Raw genomic sequence first — 23,461 nt, 5'->3', positions numbered from 1 at the left:
CGTAGCTCTGACGACGACCATCTGTCAGAAATCTTCCGTCCGTCGTTCAGAGCTACGTCATCGCAGCTAGACTTACTATAGCATGCTTACAACAATAGGTTTTTTTAAACACAAAATTTGTACGTACATATATATTTTGCTGACGAAAACGTGTTACTAGTAACACAATACTGTCTGTCCGTTTTTGGCTATCGTACTCACAAAACCGAGACACATTATTCTGTTACACACTGACGAGAAATTGTATGCATCATATTCAATCAGGAAAGACATAGTTACTCCCCTTTAACCACTACTGTACTGTATACCACATTGTATGTTTTAACAATGTAAAATGGTGTGATACACGCCATCCCTGGTTATTATCGTCCATGTTTACACACCTACAGTACATCTCAGATCATCTGCATCCTCTCTCGATTCCGATTATATGGCAGAAAGATATGTGGCTGTTAACTTCCTTGAATATTGACCAGAAACAACTGATTCCCACGGTATGAATATAGAGTTTGTTTGTTTGTTTCAGTTTTACGGCCCATCGACAACTAAGGTCATTTAGGGCCAATGAATATAGAGTTATGTTATGGAATAAACAAATTCCCCAATGTGAGACTGTTGTTTAACACGTTTATCTAAACTCTCGGTAGTTTATATTTTTTTTTTAAATTCTCGCTAAAACTGGTGTCTTTACAAATTGAAAAAAAAATAGTGAGACAAACAACAGACGTGGGGGACTCTATTTATACAATACATTAAGAATAACAAGATATATAACAAACACGTGCCACAGTGTCGCATACATCTGCATGCATCTAATGGAAAATGATGAACGTAAGCAGTCCATAACTTAGAGCATCTATGATATTTCCATATATTTATGTTTACATTTTAAAAAAAATTTCTACATGCAAAACAGTTTACCAATAAGGTTAAGCTATTACTCGTGAATGATACATTTCATCGGACAGCAGGTTTTAATTTCGACTTGATATACCATTATTTACTAACCCCATATCAACTTATTCATTCTTGGGGTTACTCCCCTTGGAACTGCTCCGTATAAGTAATAGAAATTATCCCATGTAAAATAAAGATTATTGACTACCATAGTGTAGGATATTCCCTACATCTACAATAGTATCCCCTGTAAAATAAAGTTTATTGACTAACATAATGTAGGATATTCCCTACATCTATATTGTCTCTGTAAAATAAAGTTTATTGACCACCAAAGTATAAGATATTACCTACATCTATATTATCTCTGTAAAATAAAGTTTATTGACCACCAAAGTATAAGATATTACCTACATCTATATTATCTCTGTAAAATAAAGTTTATTGATTACCATAGTGTAAGATATTCCCTACATCTATACTATTATCCCATGTAAAATAAAGTTTATTGACTACCACAGTGTAAGATATTCCCTACATCTATATTATTATATTTCTTTATGTTACAACACCTATGTTATAAGATGAGGAAGGTGTTCTATGTTATAACTATTGATTCGTTGTTAGTGTGATCTTTATATTCTTTCTGTAAATCTCCCGAAAAGATTGAGATTAAATGAAAACCACATAATATTATAGATATAGATTGACGAAGTTTTAAACAGAGCAATTGTTGATAAGAAAGTGTTCACTTTCGTTTAAAAATAAAGGCCAATAGGTGGGTTTCCTATCAAATCACATATTGTCGCAATTGTCTTGTGCTACTAACATACACATTAGAAGACAATTTGAAATATGTTATATTAGATTTCAATAAATATTGCATTGAACATTTCAACACATTCTATAGCTTTTTTGCTGCTTTCGGCTCATTAAATGAGTGTCATATTAAGTGGCAATATTGAAGATTCACATTTTCAAGATCTATTAATAATCCTCGGTTTCATTTTAATATTTAGGCTAGCACTTAAGTTTGCTTTTCAAGTATTGGTTAATTAATAATGCCATCGATTGCAAATTACAATCACTTATATTTTGTGTGTGTTAATATATAACTTCTGCTTATTTTTATTGAAAATTTTATCTAAAAGGATATTTCTGTATATCTTTAAATAACTAATCAAATTTCTTGCCACACCTAGAAACTGGAGTGGGACGACTGGTTTGCTCGTTATCGTCTAAATGCAACTGTGTAGGATGTACTTAATCTGTGTCTCTGCCAGGATGCTTCCGTAAGATAGCGCTACAGAAAAGACAAAGAGTTCTACTGTTATTAAAGTTATATGTGCCGTAACTGGGCGATAATTTTGACATGCCATTTTTTCATCATTAATTTATTAAAAACCATAAAGTTTGATGAATAAATCTGTAAAAATCATTCAAATGGCTTCAGATGACTTATAAACGTTAGTTATAAAACAGAAATTTTGTACTGTAAAATTGTTATTTTTATTCCTTAAGTATGTTTAAATAAAAACATACCTGCAGAAGTCACTTTACAATTACTAAAAACATTGTAAAAATGTGTAATGAAATTGTAGACCACACTTTGGCTTCATGGTCTCACCGTATGTACTCATTTCACTTCACTATTGATGTAAATAAATGATTTTTGGCAGTACTGCCAAAAATCATTTTCAGCTCTTATTTGTACATGTAAAATTAAAACTTATGCATTGAAAGTACTGTAATTTTCAAAAAGTTGGTAATTTGTGGTGCTAAATAACATATTAAAAACTCATCTTGATTCGTGAGTATGAAAAATACGGCACATATAACTTTAAGTGTCACAACACGAATATACTTCAATCTCCCAAAAACACTTCCTACACGCAACACACACCGCATGCACAGGTGGCCATCCTAAATGACCCTAAGTGTTAATAGAACTTTAATCTATTCAAACAACCAACCAAAACAGAAAAATGACAAAACCCAGGCGTTTGATATAAATAATTGGTCAATTTTGCTGAGTTTTTCAATGTAAGATGTCATATAAGCTGGTTCCTTCGTTATAAGAACAACGAAGTATTGGAAGATAAGTTTGTCATAAATCAAAATATAACATTGAACGGGGAATGATTATATCGAATCGCTCGCCTACAATAACTGGACAATACACAGTACTATTTACACAAGCCAATATCCCATAGTATTACCTACACAAAGCCACCATAAAGAGATGTCCTTATGGATGGCCAATATTTAACAGTTTTAACATAAAGAGCTGCCAGAATGGGTATCTGTCTGCTAGTAATAGGAATACGTTATAGCACTTTGTCCGAAATAGCTTTGTACATGGTACACTTTTTTGAAAAGACGATGTTATGTATAAGTGTGGAAATGTGTTCGAATCCCATTCAGAGTACCTCTATACGTTAAAAGATCAAATCCTTATATACCATATATATATATAGTTTGGTAGTGATAAGATAAAATAAAACATAAAGTCTCAAATAAAACATTAAGTTTTAACTCACAAGGTATCAATGCTTTTAACAATGAAATGTTATATATCTGATCTCTCATTGTCTTTACTTGTATGCTAATTAATACTAATGTATTTAAATCGTGAACACACCGTGAAGTTATATTATAATTACTCGTATTAAGCAATTAATCGATCACACACGTACTCAAATGTCTTAATTATAATTAAAATGAGGACATTATATAGGGTATGCACATGTCTTTGATAATGATAATGTTAAGTACATTTGATATTCTACTATTACCATTGTTACAATCTGATTGAATACTTGTATCATGGACATCACACGTACTGGATAGGTCATATTTGATGTACCGGATAGGCCATATGTGTACTTCAGTTTTCTCAAAGGATTCGGGGTATGCAACCGAAAGTGAGTATGGATCGGTGTTTTGTTTGTATTATATTGGCATACATAACTGCACATATTCGTTCTAATGGATTATTTTTATTATAGACATTTTTAATCGTTTTGATCAGTCGACGTTTTTGTTTCATTTACATGTAGAACATTTTGTTTCTAGAGTTACCCTCTAGATTCATGTATCTCAGTTCTACCAACGAATCACCAATACTACTAATGGATTTATCTTCACGCAGTTTTGTTCAGATATTCAAATCCCCCTTCTTTATTACAAATCTGATTAGCGATTGTATTTTTCATTCATGGGTAATATCGTAAAAAATTGGTATTTTTACGTTAAACATAATGGGATTTTAAGCTATAAACAGTTATTGGACATGCAAAATGTGCGAAACAAAGCATTCTATAGTAACAGAACTATACACTGGTATACATTATATCTCCTCATAGTAAGGTACAATTTAGTTTGATTACCATAGTAATAAACCGGTAAGAAGATCCACATCTGTGCTAAGTGTCTATAAATGATGTTGGGCGCTGATGTGACGTTTCGACATCAAACAACGTCATAAAAATAAAGCTTATCCAACGTAAAACAATTCGTGCTCAGGTAATAAACAAACGACTTCCAAACTGTTTGCAGATGACCGCTGTATATCGACCATTATTTCTAAGGAATTTGGTGGTCTTTTTTTTCCTTTAGGGCACCTAGTTACCAGTATAAATAGAAGAGTCTTAAAATGAAAACCAGTGTGACAACAACAATACCGCCAACTCCACAACAACTATATACAATATGCAGCGGCTATCTGCAAACATTTACAAGAATCATTTTTTTTAACTTTTATCAGCTGTAAACAATGTCTTCCTTGTTGTAGGTGACGATTACAAACCACCTATTGTGGAATATGATGATTAAGATATGGAGTTGGTAACCAGTCTGTGACACCAATGGTTAAAGTCGGCTATTAGGAAATTTATCTGGAAGTGACATGATGTACTGGAAATTTCCTGTTTGTGCTCTTTCAGCGTGAGAAACACCCAATAATGTCCTCTTCGGGACATTGTGCTGCAAGTCGGAAGGGGATTATTCGCGTCCTAGCCGGGCTAGTTGTGTTTTCGATACTGTCTATATTCCTACAGCTGTCCTTTGCAGACTGGCGATACGATTTAGTGGAAAACTCTAAACAAGATCAACTACAGGACGTTCTTGTGATTGATGTCGCACCATCAGTCCTCCCAGCTAAAAAGCAAATCATCATATACCAGTCGTATGAAAAGAATTTTTCATATCCATCCTTCATTGACCTGTCCACACTGGTCGACGAAGCTTATAGAAGAAACATGGCATATATTCAGAATCCTCCGATCAATTATCATCCTTATAAGTATACTAACGTTCCTGCCACCTGTCGTCTGCCAACTGGTCACGTTTCAACAAAACGGATTCTGGTTCTGGTAAAATCGTTTGTGGGTAATGTCGAGATTCGCGTGGCAATCAGGTCGATCTGGGAAAAGGTCAATGACCCATATATGGCAATGGTGTTCATGTTGGGCGAATATCCGAGAAATAACAATGGTAGACGCTGGCCTATAGACAAAGAAAATAAAATTTACAAGGATATCATTCAGGAGAACTTCGCCGATTCATATTTTAATAACACGCTCAAGACAATTATGGGGTTCAATTGGGCGGTAAAACACTGTCCCCAGGCTGATATGCTTCTCTTCCATGATGACGATTACTACGTTCAGTACACGAACCTGTCTCTCCACCTCAGAGAAGTACTTACGGTCAATAAAACTGATATCTTCAGTGGTAGTCTGGCTGTAAAAGCGAGACCTTACCGAAACCGAGGTGAGCGTTGGTTTGTAACGGTCCAACAATATCCTTTTGATGTGTTCCCACCCTATGTTGGCGGCGGAGCGTACACCGTTTCGGCAGACGTAGCGAAGAAGTTTTACATGGCCTTTCCTCACGTTAAGTATCTAAATTTTGACGATGTGTATTTAGGAATCGTCGCCAGGAAGATTGGTATTACACCATCTAGTGATATGCTTCTGGATACACTCTTCCCTGGGGCTCTCGCAGAGGAATGTTCCCATAAGGCCGATGAGCTGTTTAGAGGGCAGTGTCCGCTAGCCAGTAAAAAGAGGGCGATAGCTAACACTCCGGAAGTATCTGAAATTGGCGATAACTCTAGTTTAAATGGAAGTGATATGCCATATATGTCATTTGAAAACGAATTTTCCTGGCCTTTAGAATCTAATATCAAATCCGCAGTAAATGGGAAAATAATACATAACCATAAAATAAACCTTATGAATATAAACGCTCACCCTTACGTGTATATAGCCGAACCATCAAAATGTAAATTCCATAAACAAAAAAGAAATGTAATCATTTTTGTAAAATCTTATGTTAAAAATCTAGATCAACGTGCAGCTATAAGAAGCATGTGGAACGAAAGTCTCCAAACGTATTCGTCATCCCTTAAATTGGTTTTTATTCTTGGGAAAGGAATATTTCCTGAGGATATTCACCCTGTGGAACTGGAGAACGAGAGATATGGAGATATATTACAGGAGGATTTCATTGAACACTATAGGAACAACACATTGAAGCTTATCATGGCCCTTAACTGGCTGATGACCCACAAAGAGTGTTCTATAACACGACTCGTGTTGTTTCTTGATGACGACTATTTCGTAAAACAGACCGAATTGCTGAAATATATGAATGAGTTATCTAGCATTAATAATATCTACGGTGGAAAAGTAATGAAGAAACAAGTTCCTTGTAGACTAAAACATGACAATAGGAATTTAGTGTATAAACAATACCCGTATGATGAATTTCCTACCTATGTAAAAGGTGGTGCCATTTTTCTTTCGTATGACGTTGCTCGTAAATTCCAACTCTCCTTCCCGTTTGTTAAGTACCTACCTTTGGACGATGTATACTTGGGTGTGGTAGCATGGAAATTAAAGATAGAACCGAAACAGTTGTCAATATTTGATACCAATTCCCGATCTGCTTTAGCTTACGAATGTTCACATGTTGCTTCTAGACTTGTTAAAGGATTCTGTCCATTACGACAACAAATCACAGGGCCTGATGTCCCGAAAATAACCAAACGAAGGGAAGGTTTCTTTTCGCGTTTGAAGAAACTACCTAAAATATTAATTTCACTGTTTGTAGTTCAATAAAATAAACCAAAACATTATGTATGTTTATTGTCTTTCATTTCTTATATGTTCAGGTTTGGTCAACACCTTTACCGTGTAAGTTCTATCTTATTCCTTCTTCATTAAATCTCAGTAGATACAATAGATGAATAGTGCATGATTAGGGGAGCACATTGGTTTCAGAGGGGTTATTTGCAGTGAATTTGTTAGGTTTTTTTCTTGTCTTTATTTTTTTAAGATTTTTTTCTGTGCAGTCTAAAAAGATAAAAGAAGGATGAAACATTTCGTTTGTTTACTAAACAAATAGATAAATATGGTTTTGGTGGAGAAGGATCCTAATATAAATCATATACACCATTTGTGAATTTTATTCAGAGTTCAATATGGCTACTTGGTTGCCCGTTGTCGGTATGGTAAGGCTGAGTGAGGCGGGTTGGGATTGGGTGTGATGTGCAGTGGTTTGGGCAGTAGCTGGATAGCATTCTTGATACCAGAATTACCGCTTTAGAAGGTAGTATACATTTCACACAATCTCAGTAGAGAATCACTTAACTACATGCAATGATTGACTATGTCTAAAGATAATACGTGAATACATTAAAAATTGACTCTATACCTTTCAATTATGTCGCTAACTTTATAAGTGGCAAACTATCACAAACCAATGTGTGTTAAACTCAATGTTAAGAAACCCTCTCAATACATTTTCATAAAGGAAATCAGCTGATTTTGTGAAAGTAGTTTATACCTGTTCTCTGTTCAGATAAATGACTGTGTGATGTCTATAAATGAGACGATAATCTCCTGTACATAGATGCCTCACATTTGAACTTGTTCAACTTTCCCTTTACGCTCTAACAACAGTGAAATGTGACCTCGTGATGCATATAAAACGCTGAGTTCAACTGGAATGTATGTTGATTTTCTTGCACAGTACTTTGATGTAGGCCGAATATCAATAAATCAATAGGCTACCTAACCGTCTATCGTCAGGTATAGAATACGGTTTAAATACACCAGGTATCGCATTGACACAAGATTCACACCTTTGATAACAGGTATTGTGTTATTTCTTATGTTCGAGGTTTTGTCCAGTTTTAAAGGATTTTAATACCTGTTGTTGGACTGTCAACACCTAGAATGATAGGGATCTTTACACGTCTAAAGACAAATTTGTAAATACTCTGAACATCTATACTTGATCGCCCAGGATATTTGTATGAGGACCAGGTAGATGTAGGAAAAATGTGTTAGTATTAATGAGGGGTGAGAAGAGGATTCTTACGTCTAAAACTGACTGGTAAGTAGAATGATAAAAATGCTTAAGATTAGTTTTGGTGGTTGTTAAAACTCATGTAGCGGTATACATCCTCGATAATCCAGGGGTTCCGATCACTTACGATCTCTAGACACCTGGACTATCTCATGGTAAAACTGGAGGCAACAGAACAGAACAGGTAATTTAGTCATTTGATGCACATCAAAAGAGCCGTATAACAGTACACTGATATTGACTGTGTGGCTTTAAAGTTGGGCCTCTCTCTCTCTCTCTCTCTCTCTCTCTCTCTCTCTCTCTCTCTCTCTCTCTCTCTCTCTCTCTCTCTCTCTCTCTCTCTCTATCTCTCTCTCTCTCTTTCTCTCTCTCTCTCTGTGTAGTCTTCAAAGGGGAGTGTTTGCTGGCCCGTGATTGGTTCAGAATTGTTCTTCTGAGCTACCTTCATTTTTAAAGAGTGAAGAGGTGTAGAGATCGTATGTGATTGGTAACCCTCGAGTATCGAGGATAACCGTTATATGTGCGGAGACTCAATTGCTTTCATTTTTGCTGTATTGATTTATAATAATATTTCTCATCACACCATCACAGAAAATATTGACATCTAGTATTGACGTCTAGTATAGAGATTATCACACAAAGTTTGCAAGTCAGTCCGCCACCTTTGATACCTGACTCTATGGCATAATCCTTATCATACCTCTATAACTGATGCGTAGGTCAAAGCTGTCTAATGCAATGTACAGAGATTATTATATGGCAAATATCATCATACAACAAGAAAACAAGCAAAATATCACAGTTTGAAGGCTTGGATAAAATATCATTTCAACACCAGAATCTATTTTTAAGATGTCTCAGAATTGAGTAATGCTACTAAATACAATGCAAGTAACAAAACCATGATGAAAAGGTAAAAGACGTTGAAAAGAAAAAAAAAAGTGTAAATAGGAAACCATTCTTTTTGATGCCAAGCTTCGGAATATGGGTTAACATAATTTACACTATTCATGTTTATTTTTTCAGATGCAGTTCAAAGTTACATTTCCAAGTTTTTTACTTGTAGACGGAACCACATTGAAAACTGATTGCACAGATGAAATATGAACAGTTCTAGACATTAATGGTTTAGTTTTAAAAAGAATCAGCCATGGAATCCTATAATAATGAATTTAAAACAATAGTACTGGCTTCACTTGTCAACAATGAAGCTAATGAAAGGTGACAGAAGCTTGTAAACAATGGATCATACCTGTGCAATAATGGCTCCTTAACAATCTTCAAATATCCAACAAATCTACATGAATTCACGAATTATGAGATTCCAGAAATTCCGGAGGCAGATGATAGTGGATAAAACACTTATGTCATTTTGCAATATCAGCATGATCGGCATATAAGCAATCTTTGAGAAAATCAAATATCCAACAAATCTAGTTGTCATCAATTTTATTCACCATTATGAGACTTCGAAAACCCCGGAGTCAAATGATGGTGGTTACAACGATGATGTTTATTTTAGGAAACATCAGTCTAGTTTTTGAAATGGGTTTAGTTAATGAGTCTTATACAAACCGAAAACCTATCACAGCAGGAAACACCTCTGCCCATGCGTCAATATTTCAGCATTATCCAATGGATATAGATCTTGCAAATATTGTAAATCAAGATGCATTACACAACAGAAGCTTCTTTATTCAACCTATAAACCCATATGAATATCAATATAAACACTCTCCAGGGCCTTGTAACTTTCGTCAAACTGACGATAATCGACATTCAGTCCTAGTTGTTATCAAATCCCACGTATTAAACACTAACCAACGATTGGCTATACGACACATGTGGAGGGACGCGCGTGATGAGCACGTGCGGCTGGTGTTCCTGCTCGCCATGTCAGAGCTTCAAGGAGAACAATGGCGCGTAGAAAAGGAAGTAAAACTATATAGAGACATTGTGCAAGGAGCTTTCATTGACAATTCTGATAATCTGACTTACAAAGTAATGATGGGCTTGCATTGGATTAACAACTTTTGTCCACAAGCTCAGATGTTACTTTTTCTTGACGACGATTTTTATGTTCATACTATCGAAATGTTAGAGTATTTAAGACAGCTGTCAATCCAGAAGGATACATATATCGGAAAAGTTATAAACAGTCAACGTTTGCATGATGTAAAAACTATCAGAAACAATCCTGGATTTAGAAATTATATTTTGAAGGAAACCCCAACACACGTAAACGGCGGGTCTTATGTAATGTCACAGAAAACTGCTCACAAATTTTATACAGCTTTTCCTTATGTCAAATACTTTGAAATGGATGATATCTACATAGGAATAATCTCACAAAAACTAAGCATTCGAACACAGCATGACTTACATTTCGACTCAAGTAGCCCTAATGCACTGGCATATGAGTGTTCCCACCACGCTCCTCGTCTGCTAAAGAGCGAGTGTCCTCTAGCAGGTCGTCGTCGGGAGTATGGCCCGATACGACAGGCGAAGGTGAAGGTCGATACATTCTGGGTACGACTTAAAATGTTACCAAAAATAATGAAGTCTGCTGTAAAGAACTTAGGTTATACTTTATATAGTAGTGTTATGCATTAGCATTATTTAATTAAATCGTTAATATTGTCTCTTGATTAAAATTAAAAAAAACTATGAACATGTTTATCCGTGTTAGCGTTCTTCTTTTGTTAATTGTATCTTTTCTCGTCGTCAGTGTAATGTGATCGGGTGGGTGTGCTGTCCGTTGTCTCGTTGCTTCAGTGTGATAACGCTATAAACATTGAAAGAGATCCACTGTTATAAAGAGCTGCTTTATAACACGAATATACTGCAGTCTCCCTAAAGACGTACATACTTCACACACGCAACACACCGTTTACACGGAATGCCGTACTTAACGGCTCTGGCTGTTGATAGAACGTAAATATCAGCAATCACGTTTCCATTTTGTGTTTTACTAAGATAGATATAATGTCCCATTTTGCATATACCAAACTCTACTGGAATTTTATTGGAATCCCTGGTCGTCCGATATGTCTAAATTATGGTTTCTTTTTTTCTTTTCGTTCCAAGTGGATTTATTCTACCGTTTACCTCTCCTGGTCAAGACATACCACTGACTATGAAAAAGGATGTTTTTAATTACGTTTGCTTCATTAAGGGAACAAACGATTGGTTCACTCGTTTTTAGTAAGATGGGATCACGTTGGATGTGTTGTTATGTGTTATTGGACCTAAGTTTCATAGAGGTAGCACTGAGTAGTAGGGAAACGATTCAACACCACCAATCAAATAGCATGTAGAACAGGTTGTCTTAAAATGTTTTACTTTTACTTTTTAAAATTGCCATGTTATGTAAGGGCCAAAGCAATTTACTGAGTCCAAATATTCGTAAGGTACATTCCATGATTATTGGTAGAAGGGAGATAATTCTAGAATGGAAATTTTTATACGATACATTTCCTTTATCGAATCAATATATCATCTACCATCTGTTTGCTCTTACTAAACATACTTTTGCTGCATTTCAACAGTCTATTGACCTCCTTCTGAGGCGAAACATTGTTTAAGTGACGAGCCTATTTGAAACAGTGTTGACTCATTTTAGCTTAACGTGTGTGAACTTTAATAAATGTTGAAGGATGAAAAGAATACATGGTCAGTCTCTTAACGCATAAACTGTATTTTTGGTTCGGATCCGAAAGAAACAGATGGCTCACAACAGGCTCGCCACTTCCGTCTTTCTTAACCCTCGTCAAAATACAGCTTAGATGTAAAACATTGACCATGTATCCTCTATAAATATTTTCGAAACATACAACTTATTCTGGACAATTTATTTTTTTGATATTAATAGTTTTATAAATAGTATTATTGATTATTGATGAATGTATGGTTTATCAAGAACGAGAGAGAGAAATGTCCCGTATTGCATTTACACACTGACAATGATTTATTTAGGATTCCGTACACAACCATACCACTTGCACAGTCATTTTACCACCCATTGATGTTACTCCTAAGTGATCATTTACTCCAACGTAGTAGGATGCTGATATTAGTTATAACCCAATTGTACAACCATGTCAACTTCTTAAGAATAAATGTTGTGTTTTGATCAGATAACAGCGTCAACATTTTGGAAAATGTAGTCACAACACGATTAAAACATACATGGGCGTTTGCACTGTATATCAACTTTGATCAGCAACTCCTACCCCCACGCCTTCTCCATATCCCCATTATCTTTTCCTCTCGAACTGTCTCTCTGTCAATCCATATATAATATGTATTTAGTTATGACTAATATTATTTTTTTTTCCATGTGTCATATTAAAAGTTGCTTGAATACTGTTATGTATTTGCATGGGTTTTAATATTCTAAAACCTAAAATATATGTACCCATATATATACACTGTTGTCATTTTAAAAGTTTAGGATAATGTGTATGGTCAATCCCTTTTGTTCTTTCGTGAAAATAAGCTATGCCATTCCATTCGACCTTGACCTTAAACTTAACTTATTTACACTTGACCTAAAATCAAATTGACTCCCAACTTCTCATCCAAAATGCTTAACGCATAAACATGTTAGGTTGGCCAATGCATTACTCACAATAAGATTATAATCCACCAAGTCATTGTCAGACGACTATTTGAGACAGACCTAGACCCCGAATCAGGATTATCACGTGTCAGTGATTCCGTTAGCCTGCCCAGTCGAGAATGACACTTGTTTTGTCGCTCATGAATACGCTATACATTAAAGTATGTTCCGGTACGGGGCCATTCTAACTGTATCCAGATCGAAATATCGAGTTACCTGATTGAGGTATAAATAACATTCTTTATAGTTTTAAGTAAATTAACCTTTTATTGTTCTCTGTGCCTGATTTAATGAATAAACATCCGATTTCCTCCTACGTGGTCCGATACTAAAGAACGATTCTAAATCATTATTATCTTGGTTAGTGTCGTGTTGTGTAACGAATGCCAGACAACGAAGATTTTAAGGTAAATATATACTTATTCTAAATTAAACCTCAAAATTAATATCAAATGTAATTTTCATTTATCACATGCATCTCATCCTACTGTTCTTAAAACTGTCTTTATTTATCTTGTAAATCTACTAGAAATTTATCTTAGTTTTGCTTTGAAGACGTTCGTACGCCTATCTAAACCACCAGGGCTCTCTTTAAAGACCGCCAATAAACAATGAAACTGTTGTCATTATAGTCACGTAGTCTTTATAAACAGAGGTAAAATTGTTGATCATATTAGACACCAAAAATGTGGTCTAATTAAGCAAATTGGAGATAGTGTTAGGAATAATTTAACTGTGGTTTGGAATTTATCATTCATGTTTACCATGTGGTAAAATGCCTTTGTGTTTGAACACTTTTATCCTGCTGCTAATAATAGCATTTGATTGTCCTAAACACTTTTAATAAATTGATAACTTTGTTTATTTACAGACGAGTTCAAGAACAGATACTATGAGAAGTTGAACCGATATTGACATCATTGAAAGATCACCAATGTACAAATTTTAATGTGATTTCCGTTGTAAACACTAGACTTTATCCTACAGCGATGGGTTGGAAGACAATCCGTACACAGTTTATCCTCGTCCACCCAATACTGGCCGTAACACTAGTCAGCCTACTGGGCCTGCTGCTTCAGATAATCAACTTCGCCATGAAACAGGAAATGTCAAGAAAGCCATCTATTTGGGACAGTGATGGAAATGTACACTCATTCCTCATTCCAACAGACGAACTGAATTCCTCCGATATAAAATACCTGTCTTACCGTACGTCTTACTCCTACCCACCAGAGGAGGGCAATCTCTCACTGATGGTAAAGGATTCGTTGTCACAAGACAAAGCTATACCTCTAAAGGTCATCAACACCCATCCTTTTTCATATATACACTTACCAGTAGCCTGTAACTACAGTGATCGTTCTGAAAATAACATTGTGGTCTTAATCAAATCATTTGCTTTGAATTACGGATTTCGGGAAGCTCAGCGGACATTATGGAATAAAATGAACCGGACGTCGATGTCGATGGTGTTCATGTTGGGATATCACAGCCTGTCTACTCAGAGAATGATTAACATGGAAGCTCTTCGTTACCATGACATCATACAAGAGGATTTTATCGACGCCTATTTCAATAATACTTATAAGACTATCATGGCTTACAACTGGGCGGTCCGATATTGTCCAGGCGCCAAGATGTTATTATTTCAAGATGATGACTACCATGTTGATTGGTACAACGTGTCCACGTATATGACATCACAGTTCAGGAATAATAATAGAAACGTTTATTGTGGCAGTCTGGCGCCTGACGCCCCTCCCTACAGAAAAGAGGATGCGAAGTGGTTCTTAACGTTCAAGGACTATCCTTTTGATCTGTTCCCGCCTTATATAGGAGGTGGTTCATATGTCGTGTCTTTTGATGTTGCTAAAAGGTTCCAGCGTGCCTTTCCCTACGTAAGATATTTAGGTATAGATGATGTATATCTGGGCATTGTGTCACAAAAACTTGACATCAAACCAAAAAACGAAACGCTACTAGATACAGTTAACAGGGATTCCTTAGCCAAAGAATGCTCCCATATCGCTGACAATATTGTAAATGAGAAGTGTGATTTAGCAGACAAGAAACGGGAAATATTTGAGCTGAGCTTGCAGACGACAACTGCGGCACCAGAAGTATTGATGATTGACGGGCAGCTAGTCGATGTCGATGATATAGTCTATCTGTCGTATGATGAGGAATTTGCATACCCATTAAAAGTGAGACTTGACGACGCTGTGAAAAATGCTGTACTTTATAACAACAAAATTCCCTTTACGCCTATCAATGTTCATAAATTCCTAACATTAAATGAACCACCGAAGTGTTCAAATCACCTACAATCAGGCCATCACATATTCTTATTGATCCTCATTAAGGTCAATGCTAGCAACTTCAAAATACGTGACGAGATAAGACAATTTTGGAAATCAATCGGGGATTCTGCTGTCAAAATAATTTTCCTTTTGGGTAAATCAACAAAGAGTCAAATGGAAATTGACCAGGAAAGTTTTAAGCATAAAGATATTCTACAAGAAAATTTCAAAGAGCATTTTATGCATTCTACCCGAAAAATTGAAATGGGATTTAACTGGCTAGACGCCAATTGTCCCCGGCCTGAGCTGGTAATGGTGTTGGAGGATATGTACCAAGTTAATTATACACAAATGATGAAACATTTAAAAAGGATACCGAAAAACAAGGAAGTGTTCATAGGCAAACTATGGAGAAATATGATCCCACACAGAGAAAGGAATAGTAAATGGAGACTAAGCTATGGCCATTACCCGTTTGATAAATTCCCTCCCTATCTCTCTGGTGGAGCCTTCGTGGCGTCTTATGGTGTGGTACGGAAGTTTAAAATTGCCTTTCCTTATGTGAAGTACTTTGGAATCGATGATGTATACCTTGGGATAATTGCCAAGAAGATCCGTATAATTCCGATACACGACTCTTACTTTGAACCTCTTAGTACAGTTGCACTCGTGAAGAGATGCCCTCGAGATGTATTTAAGATCGTAAATGGAAGGTGTATAGACAAGACCGTTAGTCAATCCTCGTCAGGTTCTTATAATAACGCAAAAAGCAATATTGTCATACACTGTTACATATTCCAGTTCTTGTTATTGTTTACTATTCCTGTAAAATTACATTTTTCATAAGGTGAATCCCTAGAATTAATCTTCCTTTTTAACAATACGACATCCTTGTCATTCTATAGTATGCTTTATCAATTGATACAAAATATATGCTTCATTGTTGGTTTTGAATACATTCTTACTCTGTTCCAGAAAGGTGATGTGTATTTTATCACTGAAAGGCGGTTAACCATGATATTGAAAATGGTTTTATATACTTTTAGTTTGACTTTTCAGTGATATTTTTATTCATATTTCTTAACTAAAATACTCTTTCAACTCGCTCATCCCCGATGACACATTTGAACTCTTAAAATTAAACGGCTGGAAGAGTTTATTATGAATGGCTAGGGTTGAATAAGATTTCTCTTAAATTTTCTTTAAATTTCGCAAAGGAAAGCATGACACAGGTTAAGGATAACTTAGAACAGTTCCGTAACATATGTTTCTCCCTGATGATTTGGTTTTTGCTTTTCTATGGGTAATTTTCAATAATGTAGACCTGTTAAATCTTTTTTGATTTGTCTTATTGTCGTCTTGTTTTAAAGATAAATATCATTTTGTACTTTTTATGAAACTTGGTGAATTATCAATATCCTAGTAAATCGTCTTATCAATAGACATTCTTACTGATTCTACTCATAATTTACATATAATTTACTAATAATTATAATGTGTTCATTAAGATATTACTATAACATACATTATTGAGTCCATTTTAAGATTAAACGTAAAATAAACATTTGAAGGCGTGCAAATTCATATTAGTACGGCTTAAATAAATGTGTGAAAAAGGTGTTTATTTTGTTATTATCATTGCATTGTATTTCCTGTCAATGATATCTTTGCAGTATCGTAATGAATGAAACAATTTATGTTAAAGTATTGATCCCCTAAAATTCTAGTGACATTGTCCAGGACTTCTAATCACTTCTTTGGCGCACAGGAATCTGAGAATTAATTACAGATTATATTAGCATGGACCCATCAGAGTGCCCTACGACCATTTTCAGGCGTTTTATGGGTCTAGATAAAAAATATCTGTAAAAAGCATACTCTACAAAGCATTATATACGTGAAAGGTGGAAAGCTCTCAGACACTAAATTTCAAACCCGCCTAGCTTTAGCGGCCGAAAAATGCATTTCTAGCACATCTTCATACAATCGGTTATTGACGTTGTAAAGAGCGATTATTTCCCTTTCAAAATCATCATACACATCGATACAAAGTGCCGTCACTAAGACGATTATAGCCCAATTTGGACAAACAGTACTCACGGTCGTCTAATTAAAATTCATGGTTGATATTGCCGATATAATATGTATGAGCGAAACCTCCGCTGCAATCTCATTGGCTGACTAAAAAAACGTATCTCTTCTCGGGACGCGAAAGGGATAGTTACCAGAAGAGCTTTTCGAACTTCTGAGTTGTTCAGACATACCTAGTCATATATTCGAAACATTTGATATCACGGACAAAATGACATCTATCTTTAATTGTCACAATCCTTCCAGTTCACTGTACCCAACCGTATGTGGGTAACTGTAGTTACGCTCTACAAAAATGGTGACGGTGATTTAGGTCAGATTTCGCATGCCTCAGTTTACGTAATTTGCGATATTTTTAAGGTTTTTATTCGTGTCTCACGAATCATTTTTGTATAAAAATAAAATTTGAAGCGTAACGCATACGTAAATGACTATGAATAAGCGAAACAAGCCACCACAAAATTGACATTTAGTGGGTAACTGAAATTTAAATGTGCGTAACTGAGTTATGATTTTAAGGCGAATGGTGGGTAACTGACAAACATGGAGCGTAACTGACGAATTAGGCTTGGATCGACCAACCTATTATACTTATCTGTTTTCATTATTTATGCATACTTAGGGCTTTTCACATTTGGGTGAAAAGACCTGGTTTTTTTGTTTTTTATTATTCTTCTACACAGAAACTTGTATACAAAGGATCTCCGAAATGACAAGATATATACCAATGTTCATGTCACCATATTGTAGGGCATGAGCTGATGGTGAAACAGCAGCATTTTTATGTTGGTCGGACATTCAATATGGCCGCTATGGCCTCACTTCCGGTTTTGAACTTATGTCAATATCTCGCTGCTTGACGCATTTCTTTCTGATTTGGATATGTTATGTAAAATAGAAAATGGAGCAAATAACTAATGTAACACTTTTCTTTAAAACGTCAACTTCCGGTTGGAAAAAGGGTCAAAGTTTTAAAGAGCAATTTTTCGAAACAATCATTGAAAAATCTTCTGCTCAAGTTCTAGAAGACCGAGCGACCTAGCACGCTGACATAAATGCCTATCAAGTTTAATAATATGATTGACCTTGACCTTCATTCAAGGTCATATGGGCAAAAAATCCTTAAAACTTCAGATGACTTCTTCTGAAGTTCTGGAAGGCTTAGAGTCCAGAATTTGGGCCTGTAACACGTTGTGATTAGTGCTACCAAGTTTGTTAATATGAATGACATAGAAAGAAAATCTTTGTTGGTGAAAAGCCCGTCAAATTCTCCACTGACAATTTCTAGTTTTTCTTTGTTTTCATACTACATCCGTATTTCTGATTCGTCGATTCTTTTCATACCTCTCGAAAAGTTGAAAGTTTTGGCTGTTGTTAAGTTTGAAGAGTCAATGGCGCAATTTTTTTTAATTATTTAAATAAAACATGTATCAAATGATTGTAAATAAGTTGTAAACTACTGATTTTATATCCACTATCCCTCTTTCTTAATATATATATATACCTCTTTCTTCTCTCTTATCTGTTCCGCTTAAATAAAAATAATTATGGTATAATGTAAACAAAAAGCCATTAAATTATATATACAGAAACAAAACTACTGTAATGCATTGGAAAATCAATGAAATGATGTCAGTATAATTAAGCAATGATGTCACTATTTTCAACTTCATCGATGTATAAAAAACATTTTGTTTATAATTAATTTTTGAGACTACGATATAAAATAAAATACGTTTAAATGTAGAATTCCATTGCTTAATTATACTGACGTCATTGAAGAAGGAAAGTCCCTTTTAGGTTTTAGAGATTATGACGTCACATCTAAGGGGAGATTCCCTCGATGAAATTTTGACACTGGTTACTGGACTCACAATATAGTATCTGGACTAAGTCCAGTTTCCTTGAGTGCTTATCGCCGCTGATTTCGGGGTTGATATTGCATTTGATGAATACTTCTGAGAAACGCATGGGCGAATAAAAACAACAAATACACCAGTTATCTCACCAGTTATACATGCACATATACATGGTTTGGACATATATTCATAGTCTCTGTATATGATATATCTACTATGTCTCTGGTGTAATGTAGAGTATTGACCCAATCGTTAAATTGATGTGCTTTCTTGAACTACAACAGTAGAAAATGTTTTAATAAAGTTTATCATAGGTCCTAATACAAGGAACCTTTTAAACACTACTGCATTGTATCAAACGTTCACACAGCTAACAATGTCCGCTTCCGGAAGATACATGTTCCGGAAAACGTGCAAAGGTGTGACCAAGTCAAATCAGTAGATCCCTTAGAAGTCAACATTGTTTGCGCAACACCACATGGAGTATAATCTATTGAGGCAAATTCCCAGAGATTCCATTGGCTGTCGTTACAGAATACTACAACATTTGAGGGAGGAGTCTAACCTGGACGCTTGAATGCAGTTCACTGTATTCTGTGTTTTATATTTTTTTCGCAATAGTTTCATTCATATTTGACATAATCTTACTATAAAATCGACGCGTAAAAATGTGTGTATATCTGCACTTAAATATTAATGTCAGTTACTGATTGTGTTGTATTTACAAGAGAGTTTACTATTCCATTGCATTTCAGTTACCGACATCTAGTGAATCAGTTACCCACTGACGACATCATAACATGCATTCAGTTACCTTCCACATGGTCATATTTGCATGGCTATTTTCTTCTTTTATAGAGATTTACAGTTGAGCGCCACCATTCAAAATTAAGTTTATTTTATCTTATTAACACATGTTATTGACAGCACGGTCAGCATTGCCCTATAAACATGTATACTGAGGCATGTGAAATCTGACCTAAATCACCGTCACCATTTTTGTAGAGCGTTACTACAGTTACCCACATCCGGTTGGGTACAGTGACAGTTATTTATGTTTGAACAGTAACGGCGAAATCTGTATATAGATGTACCAATTCCCCTTTTTCAATGTGTCTCTGGTGTGTAAAGGTGAAAATATTTTAATGTAACAGAAAAAGGCAGGAAATCTTATTTTCGTATAATTTAATGTATTCAAAATTATACATATTTTCTAATTTAAAATAACGTCGAATCCATTTAAAATTATCTACCATTCTAAACAATAGCAATTGTTCTATCGATCTATCATAGTTGACCAAAAGTTAAAATATATTGCAAAAATGATAATAGCATTTCAACTGATTTCATTGCATTCATTGTTAAATAAATGAACTTTCCAGTAACGGATTCCATTTCTTTCGTTAGTAATTCCATCGGTATTCGTAGCTTTGTTTGACATGTTGCCGTTGCCAACTCGGAGGGGATATGAGAACACTCCACAGCCAGGCTCAAACGATCCCTTCTTGCCAGCTCGGCACAGTATGAAGGTTTTATACCCAAAATGTTTGAGACAATTCCGAGATAGACATCGTCAACACCAATATATTTCACATAAGGAAACGCCATTTTGAATTTTCTGCTAACATCACGTGACACTACAAAAACACCTCCCGCAATGTATGCTGGGTATGTTTTAAATGGGTAAACATTCGAATCAACATACCACGCCGATTGTTTATCTCTTTCAGGTGTAGCATCAGATACACGTTTCCCGAAAAATAAATTTGTAGAATTATCTTTGAATCGAGATAAAAAGCTCACCATTTTCGTCCAGTGAACAAGAAAGTCATCGTCTATGAATAGCAATAATTTTGCTTCTGGACAGTACTCCGTAGCCCAGTTGAATCCCATAATAGTTTTTAAAGTATTGTTTCTGTATACGTCGATGAAATCTTCCTGAATTAAATCTTTGTATGTTTCATATTCCTTGGAAATTCTATCCACATATTCTTCACGAAATCCTAACATGAACACAAGTCTGATGGCTGACATTCTGTCTGCCAATTGTCGCAGCACTTCTCTCAGTTCGATGCTTCCAACGAAGGACTTCACCAATACTGGGATGTATGACTTGTCTGAGTATTGGTTACAAGGAAGGGGAGAATATCGATAGTGGTATGGATGAGGATTCACTATAGTTGATGGAAGTGGATTATTATTATACAGATGTCTGTCAATCACATCCCTAATATCAAAGGTGAGGGGTTTGGTGTAAATCTTAATGTCAAATCTGTTGAGGTCGTATTTTTGTGTCTGCGTACCAAATTTGAATATATTGACATAAAAGAAAAATAGAGGGAATACAATAATGATGATGTAAAAACAACGCCTCTTTTTTGTCATACTCACAAATAAGTCAACATGTATTATTCTCAATGTTATGACGTTGAAACGTTAATCGACTAAAATGTATATCACATTATTTTACTAATAATATTGAGCCTTAGTCGAATATAAGTGTGTTTGGCAAACTCGATAATATTTTGTTGAAATACAAAAGATCGGTTTTAAGTTCCATGTCTTCAGAAACTGCCATTGGTCCCGTCAGCTGGATATCCATTTTATGAGTACCAGGTTTTGCTTGATACTCAGCTTGTCTGTGACGTCATGACGTTGATCCGTCTACCAAAGGAAATCTTCGTTAGAAAAACAAACAAACAAACATTATTAGGACATATTTACTATACATCAGAACGTGGCACTGATATCCTTTACAATGTCCGTTTGAATTATAGTTTGTGATGACAACATTTTGATTCGTTTAATGTATCGTTTATTTATATATTGTGATCACTTTGCACTTGAAATTATTTACACATTAGATATTGAAAACGGATGAGAGAAGTATTTTTTTCGGAAATAAAGTCATAACAACTAGTACCTACTTTGAATTGTCATAGCAACCACAACAATACGTTGTAAAAATAATTAATTCCAATCACTAAGTTCCATGAGCTTAGTTAAAGCAATCTTCAGGTTTTATTTTACAAACAAAAATATGCAATTTAAATGTTATCATGCATAAGTTATAAGCGTTATTGACAGAAAATACTTGAAATGTTCGTTTTACAAACAAATATTCCTAACAGTATTTTGGAGAGACAGAAGTTTGAACCCGTAACGACAAAGTACAAATTTGTAATCAATGTATTTTTGTCATAGAGATAGGAATGGTTAAGATTAGTGTTAATCTCTAAAGAGAGTGAAAATATTGCTTTTACCAAAAACAGGCATCAGCAGTCATAGTTCAAAATAAGATAATAAATACCTTTCTCTGATGTGACATTTCAGTCCATATTTGCAGGATTTAGTTGGTTTTTTTCATTTCGGTTCAAATGTGCCCGACCTACATACAATTATATGTATACTGATCTATAACCTTATTCGAAGTTTTTTGTCTATAGCTATTTGCTTTAAATAGTCTGTACGTATAAAATAACAAATGATAATAGCCATTATCTTCGCTTACATGGAACCACGATTCGGCCCAATCACAACGTCTGGGTAGATGTTATCTCGGCCAAAGTTCGGGAGAGGCTCTACTGACAGCATTAGAACTAAAAAAAAATGTACATGTAAATAGTATGTTTGTGTTACAATGGTATATAGTGCCATACTACTGAGTAACCTCTATACGACATGAATCATTTCTCTATCGACTGATGCGGTCTGGAATTATTGAGTTATTCTTGTCTTCTTGTCATTATTTAGGTCTTTTTTACCTATTGTTAGTTTGCTGGGTTTTTTTTGGTTTTTTTTTCTATTCTTGTATGTTTTTTTCTGTTTTTGCAGTTGTTATTTCTTTTATCTTTTCTTTTTTTACCAATTAATATTGTTCTTTGTTTAACTACATTTTGTTATATATCTTTTTCATATTTGTTGTTAATTTCTTTTTTTTTTCATCTACATATATTGTTATAATTATTTTTTTACTTTTTGTTATAATTGCTTCTTTTTTAGTTATTGTTACATTCCTATTTTTTATCGTTTGCTGGTTTTTTTCGGATTTTTTTTTTAAATATTATAACATGTAATTTCATTTTACCTACTTTAATTTCTTCATTATTTTTACAGTTTTTCTAATTGTTTTCATTTCATTTGCGTGCAAATGATAAAACTTTAGTGTAAATTAACTTACATTTGTATTTTGCATTTGGTTATAAATGGTTTCTTTGATTTACTAACGATTGAAAATTCTGTACTTACTTCTCAGAATGATCAATATAAGTTCACACTTTGAGAGCGCATAGTTTAATAATAAGAACAAAGTAGTA

General features: G+C 34.8%; 4 protein-coding genes across 4 annotated transcripts; 3 read left to right on the top strand and 1 right to left on the bottom strand.

Moving 5' to 3' along the window:
• Window positions 1-3,648: 3,648 nt before the first annotated feature.
• LOC138307643 (uncharacterized) lies at window positions 3,649-7,023 on the top strand. The gene is made up of 2 exons (XM_069248457.1): window positions 3,649-3,821; window positions 4,691-7,023. Exon 2 carries the CDS (start codon window positions 4,860-4,862, stop codon window positions 7,020-7,022), a length of 2,163 nt encoding a protein of 720 aa, XP_069104558.1. The 5' UTR covers window positions 3,649-3,821; window positions 4,691-4,859; the 3' UTR covers window position 7,023.
• A 1,010-nt stretch (window positions 7,024-8,033) lies between these two features.
• On the top strand, window positions 8,034-10,932 carry LOC138308215 (beta-1,3-galactosyltransferase 5-like). Its single transcript, XM_069249186.1, has 2 exons — window positions 8,034-8,301; window positions 9,301-10,932. Exon 2 carries the CDS (start codon window positions 9,736-9,738, stop codon window positions 10,885-10,887), a length of 1,152 nt encoding a protein of 383 aa, XP_069105287.1. The 5' UTR covers window positions 8,034-8,301; window positions 9,301-9,735; the 3' UTR covers window positions 10,888-10,932.
• Window positions 10,933-13,221: 2,289 nt separating this feature from the next.
• Window positions 13,222-16,591, top strand: LOC138307828 (uncharacterized). The gene is made up of 2 exons (XM_069248732.1): window positions 13,222-13,302; window positions 13,767-16,591. Exon 2 carries the CDS (start codon window positions 13,885-13,887, stop codon window positions 16,039-16,041), a length of 2,157 nt encoding a protein of 718 aa, XP_069104833.1. The 5' UTR covers window positions 13,222-13,302; window positions 13,767-13,884; the 3' UTR covers window positions 16,042-16,591.
• A 3,841-nt stretch (window positions 16,592-20,432) lies between these two features.
• LOC138307092 (beta-1,3-galactosyltransferase brn-like) lies at window positions 20,433-21,890 on the bottom strand. Its single transcript, XM_069247722.1, has one exon. The coding sequence runs from the start codon at window positions 21,528-21,530 to the stop codon at window positions 20,433-20,435; it is 1,098 nt and encodes a 365-aa protein (XP_069103823.1). The 5' UTR covers window positions 21,531-21,890.
• Between the last annotated feature and the right edge of the window lie 1,571 nt (window positions 21,891-23,461).

Source organism: Argopecten irradians, chromosome 14, assembly GCF_041381155.1.
Source record: "Argopecten irradians isolate NY chromosome 14, Ai_NY, whole genome shotgun sequence".
Classification (NCBI taxonomy): domain Eukaryota; kingdom Metazoa; phylum Mollusca; class Bivalvia; order Pectinida; family Pectinidae; genus Argopecten; species Argopecten irradians.
This window is presented reverse-complemented; position numbering and strand designations above follow the sequence as displayed.

Bases quoted from the DNA above. Each gene is read 5' to 3' on its own strand.
- LOC138307643 (XM_069248457.1), top strand. From the start codon at position 4,860: ATGTCCTCTTCGGGACATTGTGCTGCAAGTCGGAAGGGGATTATTCGC.
- LOC138307092 (XM_069247722.1), bottom strand. From the start codon at position 21,530: ATGACAAAAAAGAGGCGTTGTTTTTACATCATCATTATTGTATTCCCT.
- LOC138307828 (XM_069248732.1), top strand. From the start codon at position 13,885: ATGGGTTGGAAGACAATCCGTACACAGTTTATCCTCGTCCACCCAATA.
- LOC138308215 (XM_069249186.1), top strand. From the start codon at position 9,736: ATGAGACTTCGAAAACCCCGGAGTCAAATGATGGTGGTTACAACGATG.